The sequence below is a fragment of the Melospiza melodia genome, chromosome 31 (assembly GCF_035770615.1).
Source record: "Melospiza melodia melodia isolate bMelMel2 chromosome 31, bMelMel2.pri, whole genome shotgun sequence".
In the NCBI taxonomy this organism is placed as follows: domain Eukaryota; kingdom Metazoa; phylum Chordata; class Aves; order Passeriformes; family Passerellidae; genus Melospiza; species Melospiza melodia.
The window spans coordinates 426,288-451,666 of NC_086224.1; the positions used below are offsets into that span (position 1 = coordinate 426,288).

At 58.5% G+C, this 25,379-nt stretch overlaps 2 protein-coding genes across 2 annotated transcripts; one reads left to right on the forward strand and one right to left on the reverse strand.

Moving 5' to 3' along the window:
- The first annotated feature begins 492 nt into the window (after positions 1-492).
- On the forward strand, positions 493-10,737 carry LOC134431268 (uridylate-specific endoribonuclease A-like). The gene is made up of 9 exons (XM_063179250.1): positions 493-917; positions 5,478-5,612; positions 5,733-5,768; positions 6,726-6,897; positions 6,976-7,175; positions 8,286-8,399; positions 8,707-8,813; positions 9,455-9,597; positions 10,372-10,737. Exons 1-9 carry the CDS (start codon positions 599-601, stop codon positions 10,484-10,486), a joined length of 1,341 nt encoding a protein of 446 aa, XP_063035320.1. The 5' UTR covers positions 493-598; the 3' UTR covers positions 10,487-10,737.
- An 11,774-nt stretch (positions 10,738-22,511) lies between these two features.
- LOC134431314 (neurogenic differentiation factor 4-like) lies at positions 22,512-23,890 on the reverse strand. The gene has a single exon (XM_063179297.1). The coding sequence runs from the start codon at positions 23,888-23,890 to the stop codon at positions 22,907-22,909; it is 984 nt and encodes a 327-aa protein (XP_063035367.1). The 3' UTR covers positions 22,512-22,906.
- Positions 23,891-25,379: the final 1,489 nt, after the last annotated feature.

The following is a 25,379-nucleotide window of genomic DNA, read 5'->3' on the forward strand; positions in this document are numbered from 1 at the left end:
AGGACCAGCCAGGGTTGGCCACGCTGGGCTGGTGAGGGGGTGGAGAAGTGTCTGGAGCAAATCCTGCAGGCTTTGGGATGAGGTTTGCCAGGAAAACCTGCCAGGGAGTGAGGAAGATGAGGCAGAGCCTGGTGGTGCCCCTGGGGCTGCCTGAAAATCTCTGAAAATCTCCCCGAAAATTCCCTGCTCAGCCCCAGGCTGGGAACATTTCCCATCGGGGTTGGCTGGGCAGGGAAGGGGCTGTGACACCCCCCGGGCCCGGCCTGAGCCCCCCGGGGCTGGGGAGGATCCCTGGGGCAGCTCTGGGCTCTGGACCAGGCTGGGATGACCCCAAACCTCCCCGCGGGGCTGTGCTGGAGTTTTGGGCTTTCCTGGAGGCTCCAAGGAGGCCGATCCAGGGTGGGGAAGGGGGGGGACTGGGGGAACCCCAGTTCGGGACCCGGCTGTGCCCCCCGTTCGGGGGGGGGGGGGGTAAAGCCCCCTGGGACCCTCCCCGCGCAGCCTCGGCCGCCCCCGGGGGTTGCGGAGCCAAGCCCGGGATTCTGGATTTACCGGCCCTCCTCCCACTGCGGGCAGCCTGTAATTAGCCGCGCGCCTAATGAGTTTTGGCCAAGTTGGGGTGCAGCCCGCCCGAGGAGCCCTCGCTGCCATCACGCCCCTCCCTCCTCCCCCCGTGGCACCCTCAAAAAGCCGGGAGCAACGGGGAGCTGAGGCACTCCCGGCCCGATCCCGACCCCATCCCGGCGCTCCCGAGCCGATCCCGGCGCTCCCGAGCCGATCCCGGCACTCCCGATTCGATCCCGGCGCTCCCGACCCCATCCCGGCATTCCCGACCCGGTCCCGGCGCTCCCGAGGGACGATGGAGCCCTGGATGCTCCTGCTGGGGGCAGGAATCGCCCTGGGCTGCGTGTCCGGCCGTGAGTAACCCGGGGGGCCTGTAGGGGATGGGGACCAGCAGCTCCATGCTACTGGGAGAACTGGGATGACTGGGATGGAGCCGCCCGGGCTCCGTGGGGCAAGGAGAAGGAGATTTTCAATGCTGGAAATGCAGCCCGGGCTGGGGGTGATTGTCCAACTCCCCTGGCCCAGCAGTGGGGTCCGGCTGTGTCTGAGCCTGCCCTGGTCCTGCAAAGCTCGAGGAATGTTCTTCTGCCTCCTCCTTTCCATGGAAAAGCAGCTTGGGGTGTTTTCCAATCTCAATCCTGAATCCACCTTCCCCCCGTGGGGCAGCTCGGGTGGCAAACGCAGCCCAGCCCCAACCCCGAGGTGCCCAGGGGGGCTCAGAGGGGTTCTGGGTTTAAGGATGAGCTCAGGGCCCCCAGGACTTGGCAGCCGGGATCCCACGGGGGTGAGGAGGCGCTGAGTTCTTGCACAAAGCCTGAACTGCGATGCCCTGGCGCTGAGGACGGGATTTCATCACCCCCGACGGCGCCAGGAGCTCGTATCTGATGGCCCAGGAGAGGATGAGTCCCCCTGGGATGAGAGATGAGCAGTTTTGCAAGGCCAGCTCACAGGAGAGGCTCCAAACCTGCATGGGGCTGGGAGCAGGAGTTTCCAAACTCCTGAGTGAGTCCTGGCTTCCCAAATTTCCCAAGCGAGTCCTGAGTTCCCAAACTCCTCTGTGAGTTCCCAAACCCCTGTGTGAGTTGCCAAATTTCCGGAGTCCTGAGTTCCCAAACTCCTCTGTCAGTTCCCAAATTTCCCGAGTCCTGAGTTCCCAAACTCCTCTGTCAGTTCCCAAATTTCCTGTGTGAGTCCTGAGTTCCCAAACTCCTCTGTCAGTTCCCAAACCCCTGTGTGAGTTCCCAAATTTCCTGAGTCCTGAGTTCCCAAACTCCTCTGTGAGTTCCCAAATTTCCTGAATCCTGAGTTCCCAAACTCCTCTGTCAGTTCCCAGATTTTCCATGTGAGTCCTGAGATCCCAAACTCCTCTGTGAGTTCCCAAATTTCCTGTGTGGATCCTGAGTTCCCAAATTTCCTGTGTGGATCCTGAGTTCCCAAATTTCCTGAGTGGATCCCGAGTTCCCAAACTCCTGTGTGAATCCTGAGTTCCCAAATTTCCCGTGTGAATCCTGAGTTCCTAAACTCCTGAGCGAGTTCCTAAAGTCCTCTGTGAGTTTCCAAATTTCCTCTGTGAGTTCCCAAACTCCCACGTGAGTCCTGAGCTGTTCCAGAAGGCAAACCCTTGGTGAAGGTGCCTGGGGAGCTCGGCTGCCTCGTGGCCAGTCCTGGCCACCTGCAGGACCTGTCTGCTGGCCCTGGGACATCTCCACTTCTCCTGGTGTGGGCAGTGGGAGCTTTTCCCTGATTGTCCCCCAGGCAGGGCTCACCTGTGGGTTTGGAGGCAGGAGCTGAGGGTTTGGGAAGCTCAGGGCGTCCGCAGCTCTGTTCCAGGTCCCTTTGTCCTTCAGATGGTCCCTCCCGGAGCTGGGCTGGGTCTGGATTTGTGTTTTGCTGCAAGGTCCTGAGTCAGGCCAGGGGCTCGAGGACGCGGCTCTGGCTGAGCTGACTCATCCCCGTGCCCGAAAGCAAACTGGGAGCACTGGGAGAGCTCCGGCACCTCCCCAGAGCTCGGAGGACGGAGCTGGGCAGGGAACAACCCCCCCTTACCCTGGGCACCGTGAGAGAGAGAAATATTTCTGTGCTTTGTGCAGCCAGAGGGAATCTGGGGCAGGATCAGCCAAAAAATCCTGGGGCAGGATCAGCCAAAAACCCCGGGGTGGCTGAGTGTGGATGGGCCATGTCCTCCTGTCGTTCTGTCCTCGTGTCCTTCTGTCCCAGGCCGCCGCCCCTGTGGCGTTTCCAGCTCTCCCAAAAAAAAGCTCTCCCAAAAAGATGAGGACCCTGCAGCGATTGATTTAGGGATTTAGGGTCGATTTAGGGTTGATTTAGGGATTTAGGGTCAATTTAAGGATTTAGGGTCATGTCTGAGTGAGGAGGAGGAGCAGTTCCCCTGCCCTGAGATCGCTCAGGTGCTCTGTGGCTTTTGGGATTTGGGAATTTAGGACTGGAGAATTTAGGATTTGGGATGATGCTGAGCCTGCCTCTCCCATCACCCCTCCGGGAACAGCTGAGGATGCTGCAGCGATTTAGGGTTGAGTTGGAGATTTAGGGATTTAGGGTCTATTTAGGGTTGATTTAGGGATTTAGGGTCGTGTGTGAGTGAGGAGAAGGAGCAGTTCCTCTGCCCTGAGACTGCTCAGGTGCCCCGTGGCATTGGGGATTTGTCACTGGGGATTGTGGATTTGGGATGATGCTGAGCCCGCCCCTCCAAGGGCTGAGTCAGGGTCGGGGCCCTGCCGGGACATGCTCGGGATGCTGTGACACTGCCGGGACACGCTCGGGATGCTGTGACACTGCCGGGACACGCTCGGGATGCTGTGACAGCCCCGGGCCACTCGGGACCGGCACCAGAACGGGCTCAGCAGTGACGGGGCAGCGTGGGCAGCTCCTGCCTTGCACAATCCCGCCGGGATTGGGGCTGGAAAAGCAGCGATGAGCAAGCCAGGGGGGTTTATCCCAGTGCTGCTCACTGGGGCAATGGGGCTGGGGCTGGACTGGTCACACTGGGAGGGTCTGGGCAGCGCTGAGCCTCCATCCATGGGGTGTCCCTGCCATGGGAGTTCTGAGCCCCCCATCCATGGGGTGTCCCTGCCATGGAGGTTCTGAGCCCCCCGTCCATGGGGTGTCCCTGCCATGGAGGTTCTGAGCCCCCCATCCATGGGGTGTCCCTGCCATGGAGGTTCTGAGCCCCCCATCCATGGGGTGTCCCTGCCATGGAGGTTCTGAGCCCCCCATCCATGGGGTGTCCCTGCCATGGGAGGTTCTGAGCCCCCCATCCATGGGGTGTCCCTGCCATGGAGGTTCTGATTCCCCCCATCCATGGGGTGTCCCTGCCATGGAGGTTCTCCCAGCTCTTCTCGGGGGCTTCAGGAGAACCTCAAGACCCTCCCTGCTAAAATAATCCTGTTTAAAGGATTTACAGGGGATGGGAAGCCAGGAGGGAAAACCAAGACAGGAGCTGGGAGTTGGTGGGGAGAGGGAGCCAAGGGGTCCCTCAGCACCTGCAGGGCCAGGGTGACATCACCAGGCACAAATAATTGTGGTGAAGTGACAAAGGGGACAAACAAGGAGGGAAGGCAGTGGGAGTTTGATGCCACCCTCATGGCCTGGATGTCGCTGTCATCACCTCGATGCCACCCTCACGGCCTGGATGTCGCTGTCATCACCCGGGTGTCCCGGGACAGGATGAGCCACATCAGGATTTGCCCCGGGGCCACCTTTCACCCGGGTTGGGCAAGGCCGCGGTGCCTCAGATGTCGGGAGATTGCAGCGGCTGTGCCAGGGAGGGCAACGCCCGCTGCTCCAGGGCTGCCTTTGCTGGGACAGGGACACCGTGTGGGACAGGGACACCGTGTGGGACAGGGACAGCCTGTGGGGCAGGGACAGCCTGTGGGACAGGGACAGCCTGTGGGACAGGGACACCGTGTGGGACAGGGACACTTGATGGGACAGGGACATCCTGTGGGACAGGGACACCATGTGGGACAGGGACAGCCTGTGGGACAGGGACACCGTGTGGGACAAGGACAGCCTGTGGGACAGGGACACCGTGTGGGACAGGGACAATGTGGGACAGGGACATCCTGTGGGACAGGGACACTGTGTGGGACAGGGACAGCCTGTGGGACAGGGACAGTGTGGGACAGGGACACCTCTGGGACAGGGACAGCCTGTGGGACAGGGACATCCTGTGGGACAGGGACAGCCTGTGGGACAGGGACATCCTGTGAGACAGGGACAGCCTGTGGGACAGGGACACTGTGTGGGACGGGGACACCGTGTGGGACAGGGACATCCTGTGGGACAGGGACACTGTGTGGGACAGGGACACCGTGTGGGACAGGGACAGCCTGTGGGACAGGGACACCTCTGGGACAGGGACAGCCTGTGGGACAGGGACAGCCTGTGGGACAGGGACAGCCGGTGGGACAGGGTCACTTTGCAGCACAGGGCCACCCTTGTCCCTCTGAGAGTGTCCCTTGTCCCCTCCAAGGCTCCACAGCTGCTGTTTTCAGCTCTGCTTTGCGTCACCACGCAGGTGCTCAGCAGCTCGTTAGTTATGAACAGCTCGGGAAGGAGTTTTCCCAGTTTTCCCAGTTTTCCCAGTTTTCCCAGTTTTCCCAGTTTTCCCAGCACGATGGAATGCGGCAACTCCTCCGGGGCACTGGGGCTCATCCCGGGATCCTGGGGTGAATCACGGGCAGCAATTCCCGGGGGCCGTTCCCCAGTGTCACCTTGAGGTTGTGACAAACACGGCCCGAGAGGAGCGACCCTGGTGACAAAGATCCCCGATGGCTCTTGGGCTGTGTGAGGCTGGCCCGGGAGGGGACAGAGGGTGACACGGGGACGCTCCAGGCTGGGGGTGGCCACACTCAGCCCCTCCTGAGTGCCACCCCCTGTTTGTGACCCCCCAGATCTGTACACAGCCCCCGACTCGTGCGAGGGACGCTGCGGGGAGCCCTTCAATGAGGAGGACGAGTGTCACTGTCACCCCGAGTGCGGGGCAGAGCACAACTGCTGCGAGGACCACGAGAGGCACTGCGGGCCCGGTGAGGGGGATTCGGGGTGTCCCGGGGCTGGTTCTGAGCCTCGGCAGGTCCCCGAGGTGTCCCCGAGGTGTCCCCGAGGCGTCCCCAAGCCCTGAGCTCCTCTTCCTCTCTGCCCCACAGGTGGAGAAGGCGCTGAGGGTGGAGCTCGAAGCCGCGGTGAGTTTGGAGGGACGGAACCGTCCCCGGATGTCTCGGGGTGTCCCCTCCATCCCTCAGGGTGTCACCCTCTATTGCTGGATGTGTGTCCCCCGTTCCTCGGGGTGTCACCCTCAGGTGTCTCAGGGTGTCCCCCTCTATTTCTCAGGATGTCCCTCTTTACTTCTTGGGGTGTTCCCCCCATTCCTTGATGTGTCCCCCATTCCTCTGGGGATCCCATCCCATTTCCATGGATCCTCTGGATACCTCTCACCTTTCCATGGATCCTCTGGATCCCCTTCACTTTTCCACGGATCCCAGAGCTGTCCCCAGCCCCTGCCTGTCCCCACAGGGACATCTTCACCTTTCCATGGATTCTGCTGGATCCCCTCACTTTATCATGGATCTCCCTCACCTTTCCATGGATCCTCTGGATCTCCTCACTTTTCTATGGATCCTTCACCTTTCCACGGATCTTGCTGGTTCCCACTCACTTTTCCATGGATCCTCTGGATCTCCTTCACTTTTTCATGGATCCCCCTCACTTTTCCATGGATCCCCATCACTTTTCCATGGACCCCCTCACTTTCAATGAATTCCCTCACTTTTCCATGGATCCATCACTTTTCCATGGATCCCCTCACTTTTCCATGGATCCCCTCACTTTTCCATGGACCCCCTCACTTTCCATGGATCCCCCTCACTTTTCCATGGATCTCCCTCACTTTTCCATGGATCCCCCTCACTTTTCCATTGATCCCTCTCAATGTTCTCCATTGATCTCCTCACTTTTCCATGGATCTCCCTCACTTTTCCATGGATCCCCCTCACTTTTCCATTGATCCCTCTCAATGTTCTCCATTGATCTCCTCACTTTTCCATGGATCCATCACTTTTCCATGGATCCCCTCACCTTTCCACGGATTCCCCCCTTTCCCCGGAGCCCCGAGCCATGCCCAGCCCCTGCTGTCCCCGCAGACGGATTCTCCAGCAGCAGCGGTTCCATCTCGGAGCAGGAGCTGCTGGAGCTCTCGGAGCAGCTCTACGGGCTGGACCACAACAAAGCCAGGCCTGGTGACATCGCCCTGAACCCGCAGCACCTGGCGGGCCCCGACGAGACCGGCGACAAGGAGGACCGGTCCCCGCAGCCGTGAGTGGCACCAGGAGGGACAACGGGGAGGGACAGCGGGGTGGGCAAGGAGCTGCAGTCCCAGCTATTCTCCCCCAGGCTCTACAAATACGTGAACGAGGCGCTCTTCTCCAAGCCCACCTACGCCAGCTTCATTAAGCTGCTGGATAATTACCAGAGGGCCACGGGCAGGGAGGAGGAGGTGACGGCCGAGGAGCTGCAGGAGCAGGAGCGGTTCCTCCAGGAGGTGATGGGAACGGAGCTGATGAAGAAACTCTTCGTGTTCCTGCAGGGGAAAAGTGAGTGTGGGGCAGGGCTGGGGAATGGGGGAATCCTAAAGGGAGACAGTCCAAAGCAGCACACTCCATTTTCAGGAGGCCTTTAAAATATTTTTTAATTTAATTTTTAATTTTAATTAAATAATTAATATAATTAATTTAATTTTTTTTTTAATTTCAAAAACCCCGTTTTTATTTTAGCATGCATGCTTTTTACATATCCTTACAAAACTCCTAAGTTTACACTTCGCTCATTGCTCACGAGACCCAAACAAAGTGCTCATTGCAATAATTGCAGGTTTCTCTTATTTATCCTTTTCTTTCTTGGTTTCTATGTCAACGACCTTGGTAGGAAATTCTTTCAGGGCTAAACACGGATCCTCTTATCAAACTTCTCTCTGGCTCACAGGAATCCCTGTAAACAAAAAAAAACCCAAAAAAAAATCTCTTCCTCAACTCAGGTGTTTCTTGTTTCTAATCCATGTTATGATATTTCACATTCAGACTCAGGTGTTTATTGTTTCTAATTTATGTTAGGATATTTCACATTCAGACTCAGGTGTTTATTGTTTCTAATCTGTGTTAGGATGTTTCACATTCAGACTCAGGTGTTTATCATTTTTTACCCATGTTACAGTCTCACAGCAGTGAGTTCTGCAGTCCTTCATTAACCAGGCACAAAATGGCCAACAGTCTCTTGTTACAAGGTATTTTAAGGCTAAACTATCTAATTAAGAAATGACACCTAAATTATTTTCACCTTTAACCCAATAACTAATCACTCAAAGTCCTCAATGCAGATTTTTCTGCCCAATTACAAAACACCACCCAAACCCATGAAGAAGAAGAACAACCTCAAACCTCCATCTTGCTCCGTATTTATTTCTATATTCTAAACCCTTAAACTCTAAGTTTTCCACCCTGCGACATTACACACTCCCAATCAAACCACACACCCGTAATCCCGCTGCTATTAATTAATTTTGGAATTGATTGATAGCACTTCTCCACGGCCTCAGGTCAAATGCAGCGCTCTCCTGGGGGTCAGAGTGTGTCACACAGAAAATCTGAATTTTCCAGCACCCAGACCCCCAACTCTGCCCCTCCTTGTGTCCCCTCCTTTCCCTGCAGATCGCTACAGCTCCGAGCAGGAGTTCCTGCAGGACCTGAACCAGATGTGGTTCGGTCTGTACTCCCGAGGGGACGGGGAGCGGGATTCCAGCGGCTTCGAGCACGTGTTCTCAGGTAGGTACAGCCCCGCCCCAATTTCCAGCACCTTTTGTCAGGTACGGCCCTGCCCGGGGTTCTCAGGCACATACAGCCCTCCCTGGGGGGGTTTCCAGCACCTGTTCTCAGGTACAGCCCTGCCCGGGGTTCTCAGGTACAGCTTCCCCCAGGTGTTCTCAGGTACAGCCCTGCCCGGGGTTCTCAGGTACAGCTTCCCCCAGGTGTTCTCAGGTACAGCCCTCCCCGGGCTGGTTTTGAGCTCCTGTTCTCAGGTACGGCCTTCCCCGGTCTGGGGGCTCACCCTGCTGTCCCCTCTGTGTTCCAGGGGAGGTGAAAAAGGGAAAAGTGTCTGGATTCCACAACTGGATCCGCTTCTACCTCCTGGAAAAGCAGGGCGTCCTCAACTACTTCAGCCACAACTTCGACGGGCCGGTGAGAGCTCGGGGGACTGGGGATGAACCCCCAGATCAGGGGTGTCCCACAGGGATAAACCCCCAGATCAGGGGGGCTCCCATGGGGATGAACCCCCAGATCAGGGGGGCTGTCACAGAGATAAACCCCCAGACCAGGGGTGCACACATGGGGATGAACCCCCAGATCAGGGGTGCACACATGGGGATGAACCCCCAGATCAGGGGGGCTCCCATGGGGATGAACCCCCAGATCAGGGGGGCTGTCACAGAGATAAACCCCCAGACCAGGGGTGCACACATGGGGATAAACCCCCAGATCAGGGGTGGTCCCCCTGCCCCATCCCCGCTGCAGGGTGGGAAGGACCAGAACCCCCCATGCCAGGGGCAGGAGGGGCTCCCAAACCTTGAGGGGGAGATTTGGGGCTGGGGGGCTCTGCTGGGACCCCCCAACCTGGCCAGGAGCTGCTCTGGACCCTCCCTGGAGGGGCTGGGGGGGATCTCCACCCTGCTGAGCCCAAACCCCTCTCCCCCAGTGGGACACGTACCCCAATCCAGGACCCCCAACCCAGCTGGGACTGCTCTGGATGCCCCTGGAGGGGCTGGGGGGTTCCTGGGCTGGGGGGATCCCCACCCTGCTGAGCCCAAACCCCTCTCCCCCAGTGGGACACGTACCCCGACGTGCTGGGGCTCCAGTTCAGCTGGGACGGCTTCTACAAGGAGGTGGGCTCGGCTTTCATCGGCTGCAGCCCCGAGTTCGAGTTCGGCCTCTACACCCTCTGCTTCCTCGCGCGGCCCGGCCGGGCGTGAGTGCTGACCCCTGTGTCCTTCTGTCCGTCCTGTGTCCCTCTGTCCGTCCTGTGTCCTTCTCTGCCCATCCCATGTCCCTCTGCCCATCCTGAGTCCTCTCTATCCATTCTGTGTACTTGTGTCCTTCTGCCCATTCTGTGTCCTTCTGTCTGTCCTGTGTCCCTCTGTCCATCCCAAATCCTTCCCTGTCCATCCTGTGTCCCTCTGTCCATCCTATGTCCATCTGCCCATCCTGTGTCCTTCTCTGCCCATCCCAGGTCCTTCTGTCCATCCTGAGTCCTTCTGTCCATCCTGTGTCCCTCTGTCCATTCTGTGTACTTGTGTCCTTCTGTCCATCCCAAGTCCTTCTGTCCATCCCAAGTCCTTCTGTCCATCCTGTGTCCCTCTGTCCATCCCAAGTCTGGCCCTGGGGCCAGCGGGACCTCCCTGAGCCCCATCAGGGCTGAGGCTGGCCCTGAACTTGGGGAGGGATGGGATGGGGATGGGATTTATGGGATGGGATGGAGATGGAAATGGAAATGGAAATGGAAATGGAAATGGAAATGGAGATGGAAATGGAGATGGAAATGGAAATGGGGATGGAGATGGAAATGGAAATGGGGATGGGGACGGAACAGCATTGCCTGGGGACACCAAGAGCACCCTGGAGATGGGGTTGTGGGATGAGGGGCTCAGGGCTGGAGCACCGAGCCTGTGGGGACACCAAGACACCCACGCCTGTGGGGCACAGACCCAGATCAGGGCGGTGACAGGCGTTGGTGTCCCCACAGATGCCACCTGAGCCTGGGCGGGCACCGCCTCAGTGTGCAGACCTACCCCTGGACCAAGACCACCTATGATGGCGGCCGGAGATTCATCGCCACCGCCTACGTGATGTCACCCTGAGCCATGACGTCACCCTGAGTGGTGTCACCCTGAGGGGGCTCGGGGGGCCGCGGGACGGGAGCGGCCGCACTGAGGGCCTGGCCCGGGAGGGGCGGCAGGGACCGAACGAGGGGACCCCCACGAGGGGACACCCACGAGGGGACACCCCCAGACCCCGCCGCGTGTGGCAGGCCCAGGCTCGGAAGGGAAGGGAAGGATTTGGCACGGAAAGGAGGATCCTGAGCGGAATAAACACTGCCCTGGCTGGAGGAGCGCTGGGTTCGGGGTGTCCTTAGAGCAGCCCCCCCTTTATCCCCCTCCCCGCGCCCCATTTCTCCCTCTCTGAGCCCCCCCGAGGCTTTGTCCCCCCCAGACCCGGCTGCTCCCGGGGGCTCTGTCCCCTGGAGCCCCTCCCCGGGAATTCGGCTCTGCCCCAGCCCAGCTGAGCTCTCCCCGGGGCCGCGGCTCCCCAGAGCCCCCAAATCCCCCGGGCTGGGGCTGCTCGGGGCTGCAGCTGCTCCAGCACCGCCCCCGGGGGCTCCAAGCAGAGCCCGGGGGGCAGCGGGACCCCCAGGCCGGACCCCCGGGCTGTGGAGATGAGACCCCACTGTCAGGACAAGCCCCGAGGCGCCGGGACCCCCCAAAACCCCTTCTCCCTCTCACCCCCGGATTTGGGGGGTCCCAAGGTGGGGAGGGGTGACAGCCACCAGCCCCCCCCACTGTCCCCGTCCCCTCCTCCTGCAGCTGGGGCTGTGACGATGACACCCTACACTCGGGACAAGCCCCCTGCCCACCCTGAGACACTGAGACCCCCCAGAACCCCTTCTCCCGCTCACCCCCGGATTTGGGGGGTCCCAAGGTGGGGAGGGGTGACAGCCACCAGCCCCCCCCGCTGTCCCCGTCCCCCCCCCGTGCAGGCGCGGCCGGGGGGTCCCAGGGCGGGGAGCTCGGAGCTCGGAGCCGCTGACAGATGGTCCCGGGCAGGGCTGGCGGGCCCCGCGCCATCTGCCGGGGGTCACGGGTGACCCCGAACCCCGCGCGGGGAGGGGGCGATGCCGCAGCGTGATTTATAGAAATGCGCTGGGAAAGCGGGGAGGGGGCGGCTCTGGGGGGACACGGGGTGTCCCCGCAACCGGCGTGACACGGGGGGTGACGCTGGGGAGTGACACTGGGGGTGACACAGGGGTGACACAGGGGTGACATGGTGGGTGACACGGGGTGGGACACGGGGGTGACACTGGGGGTGACACGGGGGTGACACGGGGGGTGACATGGGGGTGTCATGGAGGTGACATGATGGTGACACTGGGGGTGACACGGGGTGGGACACGGGGGTGACACAGGGGGTGATATAGGGGTGACACGGGGGGTGACACGGGGTGGGACACGGGGGTGACACTGGGGGTGACACTGGGGCTGACATGGGGTGACACGGGCTGACACGGGGTGACACAGGGGTTGACACGGGGGTGACATGGGGTGACACGGGGGTGACATGGGGTGACACAGGGGTTGACACGGGGGTGACATGGGGTGACACTGGGGTGACATGGGGTGACACGGGGTGACACGGGGGTGACATGGGGTGACACAGGGGTTGACACGGGGGTGACACGGGGCTGACACGGGGTGACACGGATCTCTTGGAGGGGTCCTGCCAGCGGCTCCCGCAGCGCCCCCGGTGCCAAACCTCACCCTCGGTGGTGCCAAACGAACCCGGTGCCCCCAGGGTGACACCGAGCGCTGGGAAATCGCTCCCGGCTCGGACAGAGCGGGAGATAATACAGAAACACAAAATATATAATAATTATATTAAAATATATAATACATTAAAATATATAATACATAAAATATAAAAATTAAATTATACATAAAATATTTATAGTAATATATGGCAATAAAAATATATATTTATACATAATAATATACGATATCTGTATGTGCTATAAATATATTTTATCCAATCACCAATTATACTCGATGGCGCATTTACATATTTTATATGTATTTCTACACAAATTAGATCCCATGTAATAAGTTTTGTTCGTATATTTATGTACTATTATCTATACATTATACTAATTATTTATTACATATATTAGTTATGACACCATTATTTATTAAATTATTGATGCATTATATTATATGTAAATACGTATTTTTGTATCTATATATAAGTATATTAAAACCACATGTAAGTATATTTTATATATATATAATATTTATATATAGGTATATATTTATATATGTTATATAAATAAATATTTTATATATAGATACATTAATAAATGCATTTTATATATTTTATATATAATATATATATTTTATATAAAATATATTTATTTATTTATATATATAAGTAAATATACCTTAATACATTATTAATAAATGTATTTTATATATTTTACATATATAATATATATATTTTATATAAAAATATATTTATTTATTTATTTATATAAATAAATATACTTTAATACATTATTAATAAATATATTTTATATAGGCGTATTAAAACATATATATATACGTATATGTATAAAAGTATGTTAAATATATATACATATATATACTATATATACATATATATATATATATACACGTGTATATATATATATATATATATATATATATATACATATATATATATATATATACACACATATATATATAAAATATATTTTTAAATTATATTTAACATCTTCTATCTATGAAAACCAGGCTCCTAAAGCCGCTCATTCCATTCCCTGCTCCCCGGGCAGTTCGCAGCCGTGTGGGGATGGGGATGACGCCGCGCTGGGTAAAGAGACGAACCCGAGCGAGGGCAGGGCAGGAGGGGAGGGGCAGGTGCGGCCGAGCTGCCCCCGGCCATCTGCTGCCAGCGCTGCCCCCCGGGACCCCCAGATCCTCCTCGGGGCCCCCCCAGCCCCGCGCGGCTCTCGGGGGTCCCGGCCCCACCTGAGGCAGCCCCGCTCCTGCATCCCCTGCGCTCCCCTCGAAGCGCTCCCTGTGTGCTTTTTCCCGTTTTCCCCGTGTTTTCTTGGGGTTTTTCCCATTTCCCCCGTGTTTTCTTGTTTTGTGGGGGTTTTTTTTCCCGTTTTCCCCGTGTTCTCTTGGTTTTTTGGGTTTTTTTGGGTTTTTTCCTATTTTCCCTTTGGGTTTTTTTTCCTATTTTTCCCAGTGTTTTCTTGGGTTTTCACCCGATTTCCCTTGGGTTTCCCCTGCCCATGTTTTTTTGGGTTTATTCCCCATTTTTCCCAATGTTTTATTGCATTTCCCCCCCGTGTTTTCTTGGGTTTATTCCCTGTTTTCCCCCATGTTTTATTGCGTTTCCCCTCTCTTGTTTTCTTGGGTTTTTCCCCCATTTTCCCCTGTGTTTTATTGCGTTTTCCCCCCATGTTTTCTTGGCTTTATTCCTCATTTTCCCAATGTTTCATTGGGTTTCTCCCCCCTTTGTTTTATTGGGGTTTTTCCCCGTTTGCCCAATGTTTTATTGGGTTTCTCCCCCGCTTGTTTTATTGGGGTTTTTCCCCCGTTTTCCCAATATTTTATTGCGTTTTTCGCTGTGTTTTTGGGGGTTTTTCCCGTTTCCCCTGCGTTTCCCCCAGCCCAGCGCCAGCGGATATCCCCGAGAGACCCCAGGGACACAGGAGAGACCCCCGATGGTTTTAGGAGAAATTCGGAATATTCGGGGTCCCATCCCGAGGGATCCCCGGGGGATTCACCCCGGGCAGCCCAGTGAGGATGAGGAGGAGGATGAGGAGGGGGTGTGCTAAACCATTTAGGGCCCTGGAGCTCCTCATGCACGGCAGGGGACGGGATCTGCAGCTGGATCCAGCCCTGGAGCGGCACCGCTGGGACCATCCCTAAAAACCGCTGTGATCATCCCAAAAACCTCTGGGATAATTCCAAAAAACCTCTGGGACCATCCCTAAAAACCACTGGGACTATCCCCAAAAAACCTCTGAGATAATCCCAAAAAACCTCTGGGCTGATCCTAAAAAACCACTGGCACCATCCCTAAAAACCACTGTGAACATCCCCGAAAACCACTGGGACTATCCCCAAAAAGCCACTGAGATCATCCCAAAAAACCATCCCAAAAAACCACTGAGCCGATCCCAAAAACCACTGGGACAATCCCAAAAACCCCAGGGCGGATTCCTGCGTTTGGGAACTCCCCAGGAATCTCAGCACCCTCCGGCGCAGCCCTGAGCACCAAATTCGTGGAGAAATGACCCCAAAATCCCAGCCCTGAGCTGGGAGGGAGCCCCCCGGTGCATCCCCCGGCCTGGGGGTGCAGACCAGGGGGAAGGGTTGGGCCCCACAATCCCAGGGTTTTGGGGCCCCGGGTTTTTGGGATCTCAGGATTTCGGGATCTTGGGTTTTTGGGATCCCGGGTTTTTGGGATCTTGGGTTTTTGGGATCTTGGGTTTTTGGGATCCCAGGATTTTGGGATCCCAGGATTTTGGATCCTGGGTTTTTGGGATCCCAGGTTTTTGGGATGTTGGGTTTTTGGGATCCCAGGTTTTTGGATCCTGGGTTTTTGGGATCCCAGGTTTTTGAGATCTCAAGTTTTTGGGATCCCGGGTTTTTGGGATCTCGGGTTTCTGGGGCCCCAGGTTTTTGGGATTTCAGGGTTTTTGGAATCCCAGGATTTTGGAATCCCAGGCTTTTGGGATCTCAAGTTTTTGGGATCTCAGGGTTTTGGGATCCCGGGTTTTTGGGGTGGCAAACCCAGGGATTTACCCCGGGGATGGAAGGGGTGGTGAAGGCAGATCAGAGCCCCCCCAGACCCCCCAGCAGCGCTGGCAGCTGGGCCGGGGTCCCCCGGAGCTGGGGGTTAATGAGGGAGCGGCGGCCGTTGGTCCCAGATGGACCCGGGCACGGGGAGGGGGCGGCTCCTGCGGGGTCCCGCCCGCATTTTGGGGCGGGGGGAGGGCGCTGGTCCCCCTCCCCATCCCTCCCTTTCCAGGGGCTGGTCCGAGGATGGAACAGCCACGAAACCAAACCCTGGGGGCCTCCAGCACCCCAAACCTTGTCCCTGGGAGTCCCAACACCCCAAATTTCATCCTCCGGGGGTCCCAACACCCCAAACCTTGTCCCCAGGGGTCTCAGCACCCCAAATTTCGTCCTCCGGGGCATCCAGCACCCCAGATTTATCCCACAAGGGCTCTGACACCCCACAGTGCATCTTCTGAGAGGTCTTGGGGATGCCCAGGTGGTACCGGGGATGCCCAGGGGGTTTCAAGGATGCCGAGGACGCCGAGGGGGTACCAGGGATGCCCAGGCGATCCTGGAGATGCCCAGGGGGTCCCAAGGATGCCGAGGAGGTGCCATAGACGTCCCGGCTATCCCGGGGATGGCTAGGGGGTGCCAGGGATGCCCAGGGGGTGTCGAGGATGCCAAGGAGGTTCCGGGAATGCCCAGGGGGTACCGGCGATGCCCGGGAGGTGCCCGCACCACCGGGCACCCACGGCGGGGTCGCGTCCGTTGCCCCCGCGCTGCCGCCCGTGTCCCGCAGCCCCCGGGGCCCCCCGGGCACCCCGGAGCCGCCGCCGGGAGCAGCGCGGAGCGGCCGCAACTGTTCCCCGGCGGGCGCAGCCCCCGCTAATCCAATCCATCAGGGGGGTAATGAGCTATGAAAGTGTGGATTCAATTAAGGGGGATTGCGGCGGGAGGCAGCGCCCGGCGGCAGACGGCGAAAGGAGCCCGGCTCCCCTCTGAAAGGCTCCATCTGTGCCGCCGGGGCCCCTTTGTGCTCCCTGAAAGCGCCGCGCGGCCACAAAAGCCGCCGCGTCCCCGCCGGCCGAGGCTGCGGTGATTCCCCCGGGGGGAAACTGAGGCACGGGAGAGGAGCTCGTGGAGGGTTTGGGGCGAAATGGACGAACGGGGGCTCGGGGCTGGTTTGGTTCAGGGTCTGGTGTCGGTTTACGGGGATTTGGTGGGAATCGGCAAAGCCGGGGTTCTCCAATCCAGGGGTGGGCTGGGAGAGATTTGAAGCCCAGGCAGTGCCACCCCTGCAGGGTCACAGGGTCACCTCCCCTTGTCCCTCCGAGTGCTCTGGCACTGCCAGGGACCCTCCGGGCGCCCCGTGCCAGGCCCTCCCCACCCCACATTTCTCCCCACATCCCCTCTCTGCCTCCCCCCGACTCGTTTGGGCTGCAAACGCCCCCGAGGCCTCCCCAGCTCCCCCCATGGCAACTTGGGAGGGATTGGCGCGGGGACGAGTTTAAAGATGGGATTATCGCTGTACAAATTCTGATTAAAGCGTCCCCAAACCCTCCCGCAACATCGCTAAGCCGAGCTCTAATCTCGCCCGAGCAGAGACTTCGTCAATAACTCCAAATCTCCGCGCTGTTGGTTTATCTGGCGCGGATTAAGCGGGAGCTCCCTGAACTTGGATCAGAGCACAAAAACCACCCCGAGTCGGGGTTTGGGGCACTTTGCCTTGGCAGCTGCCAGCTCACGAGCCCCTGTCAGGGATTCCTGGGGTGTCCAGCATTGGGAGGGCTCCGGGGATGTCCCGGGATGGGGAGAACAGCCCTGGTGTCACCCCTGCCCTGGTGGGGTTGGGGACAGTTCTGGTGCCAGCCTGCGGTGGCATCACAAGGGACAAGTCCTGTCCTGGCTGGGGACTGTGGCATGCAGGGGATGGACGGATGGATGGATGGAAGGACAGAGGGAGGGAGGGAGGGGTGGCTGGACAGATGGACGGATGGATGGATGGATAGAATCCATGGATGGATGGATGGATGGACGGACACAGGAACGGACACTGGGATGGACGGACGGACGGACGAATGGATGGATGGATGGATAGAATCCATGGATGGATGGATGGATGGACGGACACAGGAACGGACACTGGGACAGACGGACGGACGGATGGACACAAGGACGGACACAGGGATGGACACTGGGATGAATGGTTGGACAGATGGATGGATGGATAGAATCCATGGATGGATGAGTGGACAAGGATGGATGGATGGATGGACGGATGGACAAATGGCAGGATGGATGGAATCCATGGATGGATGGATGGATGGACGGACGGACACAGGGATGGATAGAATCCATGGATGGATGGATGGACACAAGGACGGACACAGGAATGGACACTGGGATGGATGGCTGGACAGACAAATGGATGGATAGAATCCATGGACGGACAGACAGACAGACTGATGATGCCGCACACCCCACACAGGATCCCCCACCCTCACATCCTCACCCAGCACCAACTCCTCAAGCTGCTGGAGAGAAGGAACCGCCCCTGAACCCACCAGGGTGACAGTGACGGGGGTTTGCACCTGGGGGTCACAGCCTTGCATGACCCCGTTTAACCCCTGCATCCCCACAGTGCCACCACCACCTCCACCTCTGTCCTCCCTGGATGCCCACAGTGCCACCATCTCCTCCATCCTCCCTGGATGCCCACAGTGCCACCACCTCTGTCCTCCCCGGATCCCCACAGTGCCACCACCTCTGTCCTCCCTGGATGCCCACAGTGCCACCATCTCCTCCATCCTCCCTGGATGCCCACAGTGCCACCACCTCTGTCCTCCCTGGATGCCCACAGTGCCACCATCTCCTCCATCCTCCCTGGATGCCCACAGTGCCACCACCTCTGTCCTCCCCGGATGCCCACAGTGCCACCACCTCCATCCTCCCTGGATGCCCACAGTGCCACCACCACCTCCATCCTCCCTGGATGCCCACAGTGCCACCATCTCCTCCGTCCTCCCTGGATGCCCACAGTGCCACCATCTCCTCCGTCCTCCCTGGATGCCCACAGTGCCACCATCTCCTCTGTCCTCCTGGATGCCCACAGTGGCACCATCTCCCTTCTCCGGGACCACGGCGGCTCCTCGGCCCCCTCCAATCTGCAGGAAAAGTTCGTTTGCCAAAATCCGCCGTCCCCCCGGGGAAAAGACGATTAAGTCGAGAGCCCCGAGCCCGATCTCCCGGCTTAGCGGGAAAATCCGCGCGGTTTCCCGAGCCGGCCACATTAGGAGCTCCTGGCGGGCGGTGTTATCAGATTACAGACAAATATCAGAATTACAGCCCCGAAAGCCGGGCTTTAGGGGGGCTTAGCAATTATCCAGCCCTGGGCAGCCCCACCCTGCCGGGGAAACCAGGGCGAGCCTGAGATGAGACCCCCGGGGCTGGGGGATGGTCCCAAACGGGGGAGGGGGGACAGGGAGTCCCCTCTGGGGCTCAGGGAGTCCTTCCATGGGTCAGGGAGTCCTTCCATGGGTCAAGGTCCCCTCAATGGGTCAGGATGTCCCTCCATGGGTCAGAGTGTCCCTCCATGGGTCAGGGTGTCCCTTCATGGGTCAGGATGTCCCTCTATGGGTCAGCGTCCCCTCCATGGGTCAGGATGTCCCTCCATGGGTCAGGATGTCCCTCTATGGGTCAGCGTCCCCTCCATGGGTCAGGGTGTCCCTCCATGGGTCAATGTCCCCTCCATGGAGCGGGGTGTCCCCTCTGTGGGTCAGGCTGGACCCCCCAATGCCCCTCCCAAGAATTCCCCAGGTGGGATGGAGGAGAAGCCGCCCCCCAACCAAACCCTGCCCCACCTGTGGAACCCCTGGGGGGGCTGTGGGGTGTCCAGGGACCCCCAGAGGGGATGAGGGACCCTCCCCACGACCCCCGGGCTGGGCACAGTGAGCGCACCCACCCTCAGCTCCTCAGCAGTGCCAACCCCCTGCCCTGGTGTCCTGTGGGGACACGGGGACAGCCCCACCCCCGGGTGCTCCGCGCCCCCTCCCCACGCAATCCGAGGGCCAGCTGTGCCCTGGCAGCGCGGGCCTGGCACGGCTCCTGCCCTGCTGGCACGGGCCGGGGCCGCTGCGAGGGCACACACGTGCCCGGGGGAGCTGGCACCGAGCGGGGCTTGGCCCCCGGCCAGCGGCACAGGGGCCGGGGCACAGCTGGACCCTGGGCCCGGCGGGCAGAGACCGCTGTGCCCAGCCCGGGGCATCACTGGAGAGGGGTCCCGATGGCATCGCGGGGGGACAAGGGGGCGTGGGGGTGCCCGACATGGAGCTGTGGGTGCGTGGGGAGGCTCACAGGGGTGTCCCAGCCCCCTGTTTGTGTCCCAGCCCGGGGTTTTTGTCACATCCCGGGGTTTCTGTCACAGCCCCCTGTTCGTGTCCCAGCCCCCTGTTCGTGTCACAGCCCAGGGTTTGTGTCACAGCCCTGTTTGGTGTCCCCTGTTCGTGTCCCTCCTTGCCCACGCGGCCGGGTGACACCTTGGTGTCCCGTGTCCCCCCCACTTCTCCTGCAGCGGGGCAGGCCGAGCCCCCTCCCAGATAAACCCAACCCAGGTGAACCCATCCCAGGTAAACCCATCCCAGATAAACCCATCCCAGGTGAACCCATCCCCGGCAGTTCCACCCCCGCCCTGCGCATCCCCGTCCCTGTCCCCAAATCCCTTTTTTGGGGACACACGAGGTCCATCCCAGGTAAACCCATCCCCGGCAGTTCCACCCCCGCTCTGCACATCCCCATCCCTGTCCCCAAATCCCTTTTTTGGGGGACACACGAGGTCCATCCCAGGCAGTTCCATCCCCGCTCTGCACATCCCCATCCCTGTCCCCAAATCCCTTTTTCTGGGGACACACGAGTCTCCTCCCGCTGTCCCCCCGCCCGTCCCCGGCCCCGCAGGGCCCCCCCGGCCCGGCTGCAGCTGCGGGGGCCCCCGGAGAGCCCCCCGCCCTCAGCCCGAGGCGGGCGCAGCTTGCGGGGCCGAGCGGCGGCGGCTCCCCCGGGCTCCGGCACAGCCGGCGCGGGGCCGGGGGACAGCGGGGACAGCGGGGAGGGACGCGAGCGGGGTCCCCGTGAGAGGGGACACGGGGGGGACGCGCCCCCACGGCCGCCAGACGCTGCCGAGGGGTCGGGGCGCAGCTGGGGAGGGACGGGGGGGACGCGGGGAGGGGAGATGGGGTGAAGTCAGGACGGCCGCGTCCCTTGCGTGAGGCTTTTGGGACAAATTTCAGCTCCCCAGAATGTCTCTGTGCTCCCAGGGCTGTCCTGCAGCCCCATTCCTGGTACCCAAATCAATTCTGGCACCCCCAGGACTGTGCTCTGCCCCATTCCTGAGACCCCAGATACCCCTGGTACCCCCAGGGCTGTCCTGAACCTCCATTCCTGGTACCCCAAATCAGCCCTGGTACCCCCAGGGCTCTCCTGAACCCCCATTCCCGGTACCCCAAATCAGCCCTGGTACCCCCAGGGCTCTCCTGAACCCCCGTTCCTGGTACCCCAAATCAGCCCTGGGACCCCCAGGGTTCTGCTCTGCCCCATTCCTGGTACCCCAAATCCCCCCAACCCCACTTCAAGGTCAGGGATCCCGTCTGGACCCCAGCACAGGGGGCTCGGATCCTCTGGCAGCCCCCCACCCTCACCCCAAGCCCCCAAAAATGAAACAACAGCCCCCAGGAAGCTGCTTGAAACAAGACCACGACTTTATTTGAGCTAAAAACCCCAAATCTGCTTTCTTTACAAAAGGATAAAACATTTTCAGTACAAAAGGGAAGAAACCCCAGGATCCGGGGCTGGGCAAGGACCTCAAATCATCTCCAAATTCCCAACTTTATACAAAACCGGGGAGATTTGGCCAATGGGGCAGGCGAGGCCAGCGGGACATCAAAAATAGTTGCCTGGATTTTCTTTGAAAAACAAAATAAAATCGTTGCATAGCATTTAAAAGTTATTGCTCGTCTCAAAACGCACAGAGGAGTTGGGAGCTGTTGGCAGGATCCCAAATCCATGGAACGGCCGTTAAATACGGAGTTTGGCATTAAATATGGAAATACTGGGGGAAATATCACCAGCAAAAAAAAAAAAAAAACAAAAAAAAATCAGGTGGTGAGGGAAATAAATTAAATAAATAATGGCTAATAAATAACCCTGGAGCACCAGCACGGCAAAAACCACGAGGGCTCCAGGCAGGGAATTCCCACTACGAGCCTGGAAGGCAGAGGGGGAAAATCCTTGGGCGCATCCCAGATTTCCGTGGAAAACGGGAGGAAATAAATTAGGACTCCTCACACACGGTAATTAATAAATAAAGCAGGAATTAAAACAGGTTTTTGTTGGCGCTCAGGACTCGGAGCAGGGGAGGGGATGCTGTGAACCCAGAGGAGAGACCCTGGAAGGGAGAAGGGTGGGGGGCTCCTGCTCCAGGTGGGATTCTGGATCAGTGGGATTCCATCCAGATCTCTGGGATCCCATCCAGATCAGTGGGATCCCAATGAAATTGGGATTCTGGGAAGGAACAGCAGGATCCCATCCAGACCAGCGGGATCCCAATCCTGTTTGGATTCTGGGAGGGATCAGTGAGATCCTGTCTAGATCAGCAGGATCCCATCCAGATTAGTGGGATCCCAATGAAATTGGGATTCTGGGAAGGATCAGCGGGATCTTGTCCAGATCAGTGGAATCTCATCCAGACCAGTGGGATCCCAATGAAATTGGGATTCTGGGAAGGATCAGCGGGATCTTGTCCAGATCAGTGGAATCTCATCCAGACCAGTGGGATCCCATCCAGACCAGTGGGATCCCAATGAAATTGGGATTCTGGGAAAGAACAGCAGGATCCCATGCAGATCAGTGGGATCCCAATGAAATTGGGATTCTGGGAAGGATCAGCGGGATCTTGTCCAGATCAGTGGAATCTCATCCAGACCAGTGGGATCCCAATGAAATTGGGATTCTGGGAAGGATCAGTGGGATCCCAATCCCGCTGGGATTCTGGGAGGGATCAGCAGGAGGGAATGGCCACAGGGCCTGGCTGGACCATGATGACCCCAGTAAGGGACTGGGATGAGCATGGATGATGGGCCACCAGCACAGGACAATGGGCCACTGTCCCTGGATGCTGTCCCTCCATCCTGGACACTGTCCCCCCATTCCTGGACACTGTCCCCCCATCCCCAGATGTTGTCCCCCCATCCCCAGACGTTGTCCCCCCATCCCTGGACGTTGTCCCTCCATCCCTGGACACTGTCCCCATATCCACGATGGCAGAAGGAAGAGGTTCTCCCTGGGGTGAGAATTTCCATCCTGGTTTCCCACAAGTGTCCAGCTCATTCCCACCCGGCCACTGCAGCCCTGGGAAATCCATGACCCCACAAGGGGAAGGGACAATGGCCACCCCACGGGGCAGGAGGGGCTGTGTCCCCACACCAGAGGGGGACAGGGAGAGGATGGACAATCCAAGGGCTGGATTTGATGTCAGGATGGACGTCCTGGAGGCGGAAACACCTTTGGGAGCATCTCTGGGGGACGCAGCAGTCCGGAACGGTTCCTGTGGCTCCTGGGGACAGCTGGGACAGCAGCGGTGGCACTGCCACCTCAGCACCACGTCCCGCAGAGATGCCGGGTCCATCCTGGGCACATCTCCCTGCCCCAAACCCGCGTCCAGCCCCGCTACTCGTTGAAGATGGCGCCGAGCTGGGCCCCGGCCGCGTGGGGCGGGAAGGACTCGAAGGCGACGTCCAGCGGGATCTCGTAGCGGGGCGCGGAGCCCTGGAAGTGCGAGCCGTGCCCGTGGGCCGCGGCCAGGCCCACCGCCGGGTAGTGGCCCATGAAGGGGTAGGGCTTGTCCAGCTCGGGGGAGCCGTCCTGCTTCAGGGAGAAGTTGCCGCTGATGCTCAGGGGCGGCGTCAGGGGCCCCTCGTAGGGCGGCGTGGAGCAGTCAGAGGGGTGGCTCCCGAACGAAGCCTCCACCAGGCTCTTGAAGGCCGGCGGCTTCAGGTGCAGCAGGTGGGACTCCATGGAGCCGTAGGGAGGGCTGGGCAGCCCCTGGTAGCCGAAGGAGTGGCCGGGCAGGCCCGGCTCGCACGGCTTCTCCTCCTGCTTCTCCAGGAAGAGCGGCTGCGCGCCCAGCTGCAGGCAGCCGGCCACCAGGTTGCTGGTGGGCTGCGAGAGCCCCTTGCACAGCATCTCCACGAAGCTCTTGCCCTCGGGCGTCTGCCCGCTCTCCAGCACCTCGGACAGGGCCCAGATGTAGTTCCTGGCCAGCCGCAGCGTCTCGATCTTGGAGAGCTTCTGCGTTTTGGAGTAGCAGGGCATGACCCGGCGCAGGTTGTCCAGGGCGTCGTTCAGGCCGTGCATCCGCGTGCGCTCCCGGGCGTTGGCCTTGACCCTCCTCGCCCGGAACCGCTCCAGCCTGGCCTTGGTCATCTTCTTCTTCTTCGGGCCCCTCCTCTTGGGCTTCTCGCTGTCCTCTTCCTCCTCCTCCTCCTCCTCCGCGCTGTCGCGCTCCTCGGGCAGGGCGGGCAGCAGCGCGAAGGGAGCGCTCCTGGCGTCCCCCTGCTCCTTCAGCTCCTTGGCTGCCGGCATTTCGCCCATCCAGGCCTGGCTGCTGACGAGCTCGGCCATGTCCGAGGGCTTGGCGCAGCTCTGGGGCATCTGCAAGGGAGGGACGGGGACGTGGGGACGGGTCCCGGAGGGAGAATCCTCAGCACGGTGGGAAAATCTCTCTCCAGACACAGCAGCACTTTCTGCCCACTCCCAGCTCCCATGGATTCATTTTCCCACCTATAGATTCCGTTTTTCCACCTATGGATTCCTCTTTCCCACCTATGGATTCCTCTTTCCCACCTATGGATTCCTCTTTCCCACCTATGGATTCCTTTTCTCCACCTATGGATTCCTCTTTCCCACCCATGGATTCCTTTTTTCCACCCATGGATTCCTGTTCTCCACCTATGGATTCCTTTTTCCCACCTATGGATTCCTTTTCTCCACCTATGGATTCCTGTTCTCCACCTATGGATTCCTTTTTCCCACCTATGGATTCCTTTTTTCCCACCTATTTCCCTCTCAATTTCCAGCAGATTTTGGATTCCTTTATCCCACCTATGGATTCCTCTTTTCCACCTATGGATTCCTTTTTCCCACCCATGGATTCCTTTTTTCCACCTATTTCCCTCTCAATTCCAGCAGATTTTGGATTCCTTTTTCCCACCCATGGATTCCTTTTCCCCACCTATTTCCCTCTCAATTTCCAGCGGATTTTGGATTCCTTTTTCCCACCCATGGATTCCTTTTCCCCACCTATTTCCCTCTCAATTTCCAGCGGATTTTGGATTCCTTTTTCCCACCCATGGATTCCTTTCCCCCACCTATTTCCCTCTCAATTTCCAGCAGGTTTTATCTGGGGGATGCTGACGCCTCTCCCTGAGCTCCAGCACCGTTCCCAGAGCTTCCAACCATCCCATTTCAGGGTCATTCCCACTCCTGAATCCCTTCTTGTCACACTCCCCACGCCGACTGTCACATTGGGGGTGACAAAAGGGGGCTGGCCATTCCCGGTGGGAGATTTTCCTTCCCCGAGCCCCCCTTGCAACCCCGGGTCGCCGTTAATCGGCCCCCCCAAATCCCATCACCGCCCTGGCTCATTCCATAAAGCTTTAGCCCCTAAGCAGCTTTGCTGCAAGTGCTGCTCCCCTTTCCCGAGCATCCCACGCGGAAAATCCCACTTTTAATATGCGTGATGGGGCTCCCGGGCGGGATTAGGGTGTTAATTGCTGTCCTATCCCCAAAGGACCACGCGGCCCCAATTAACTCCTGGCGGAGCACCGGGGGTCTGGCCGAGGATGGGAAATCGGGCGGGATGAGGGTGGGGAAGGATCGGTTTTGGGGTGAAGGGATGGCCCCGGTGAGATCTGCCCCAAAACGCTGCAGATCTGACCCAAAACGCTGCAGATCTGCCCCAAAACCCCGCAGATTTGCCCCAAAACCCCCCGAGGCTGCAGCCGGGGATCCCTTTCCCCCCATCCTCGGGGGTCTTCCCGCTCCTCGCTGCCCCCGGGATCCATCCCGGGTTTGGGGTTCCCTTCTGCAGGGGCCCCCCGCCCTGCCCGGCATTTCCAGGGAAAGTTCTCCCTTTGGAAGT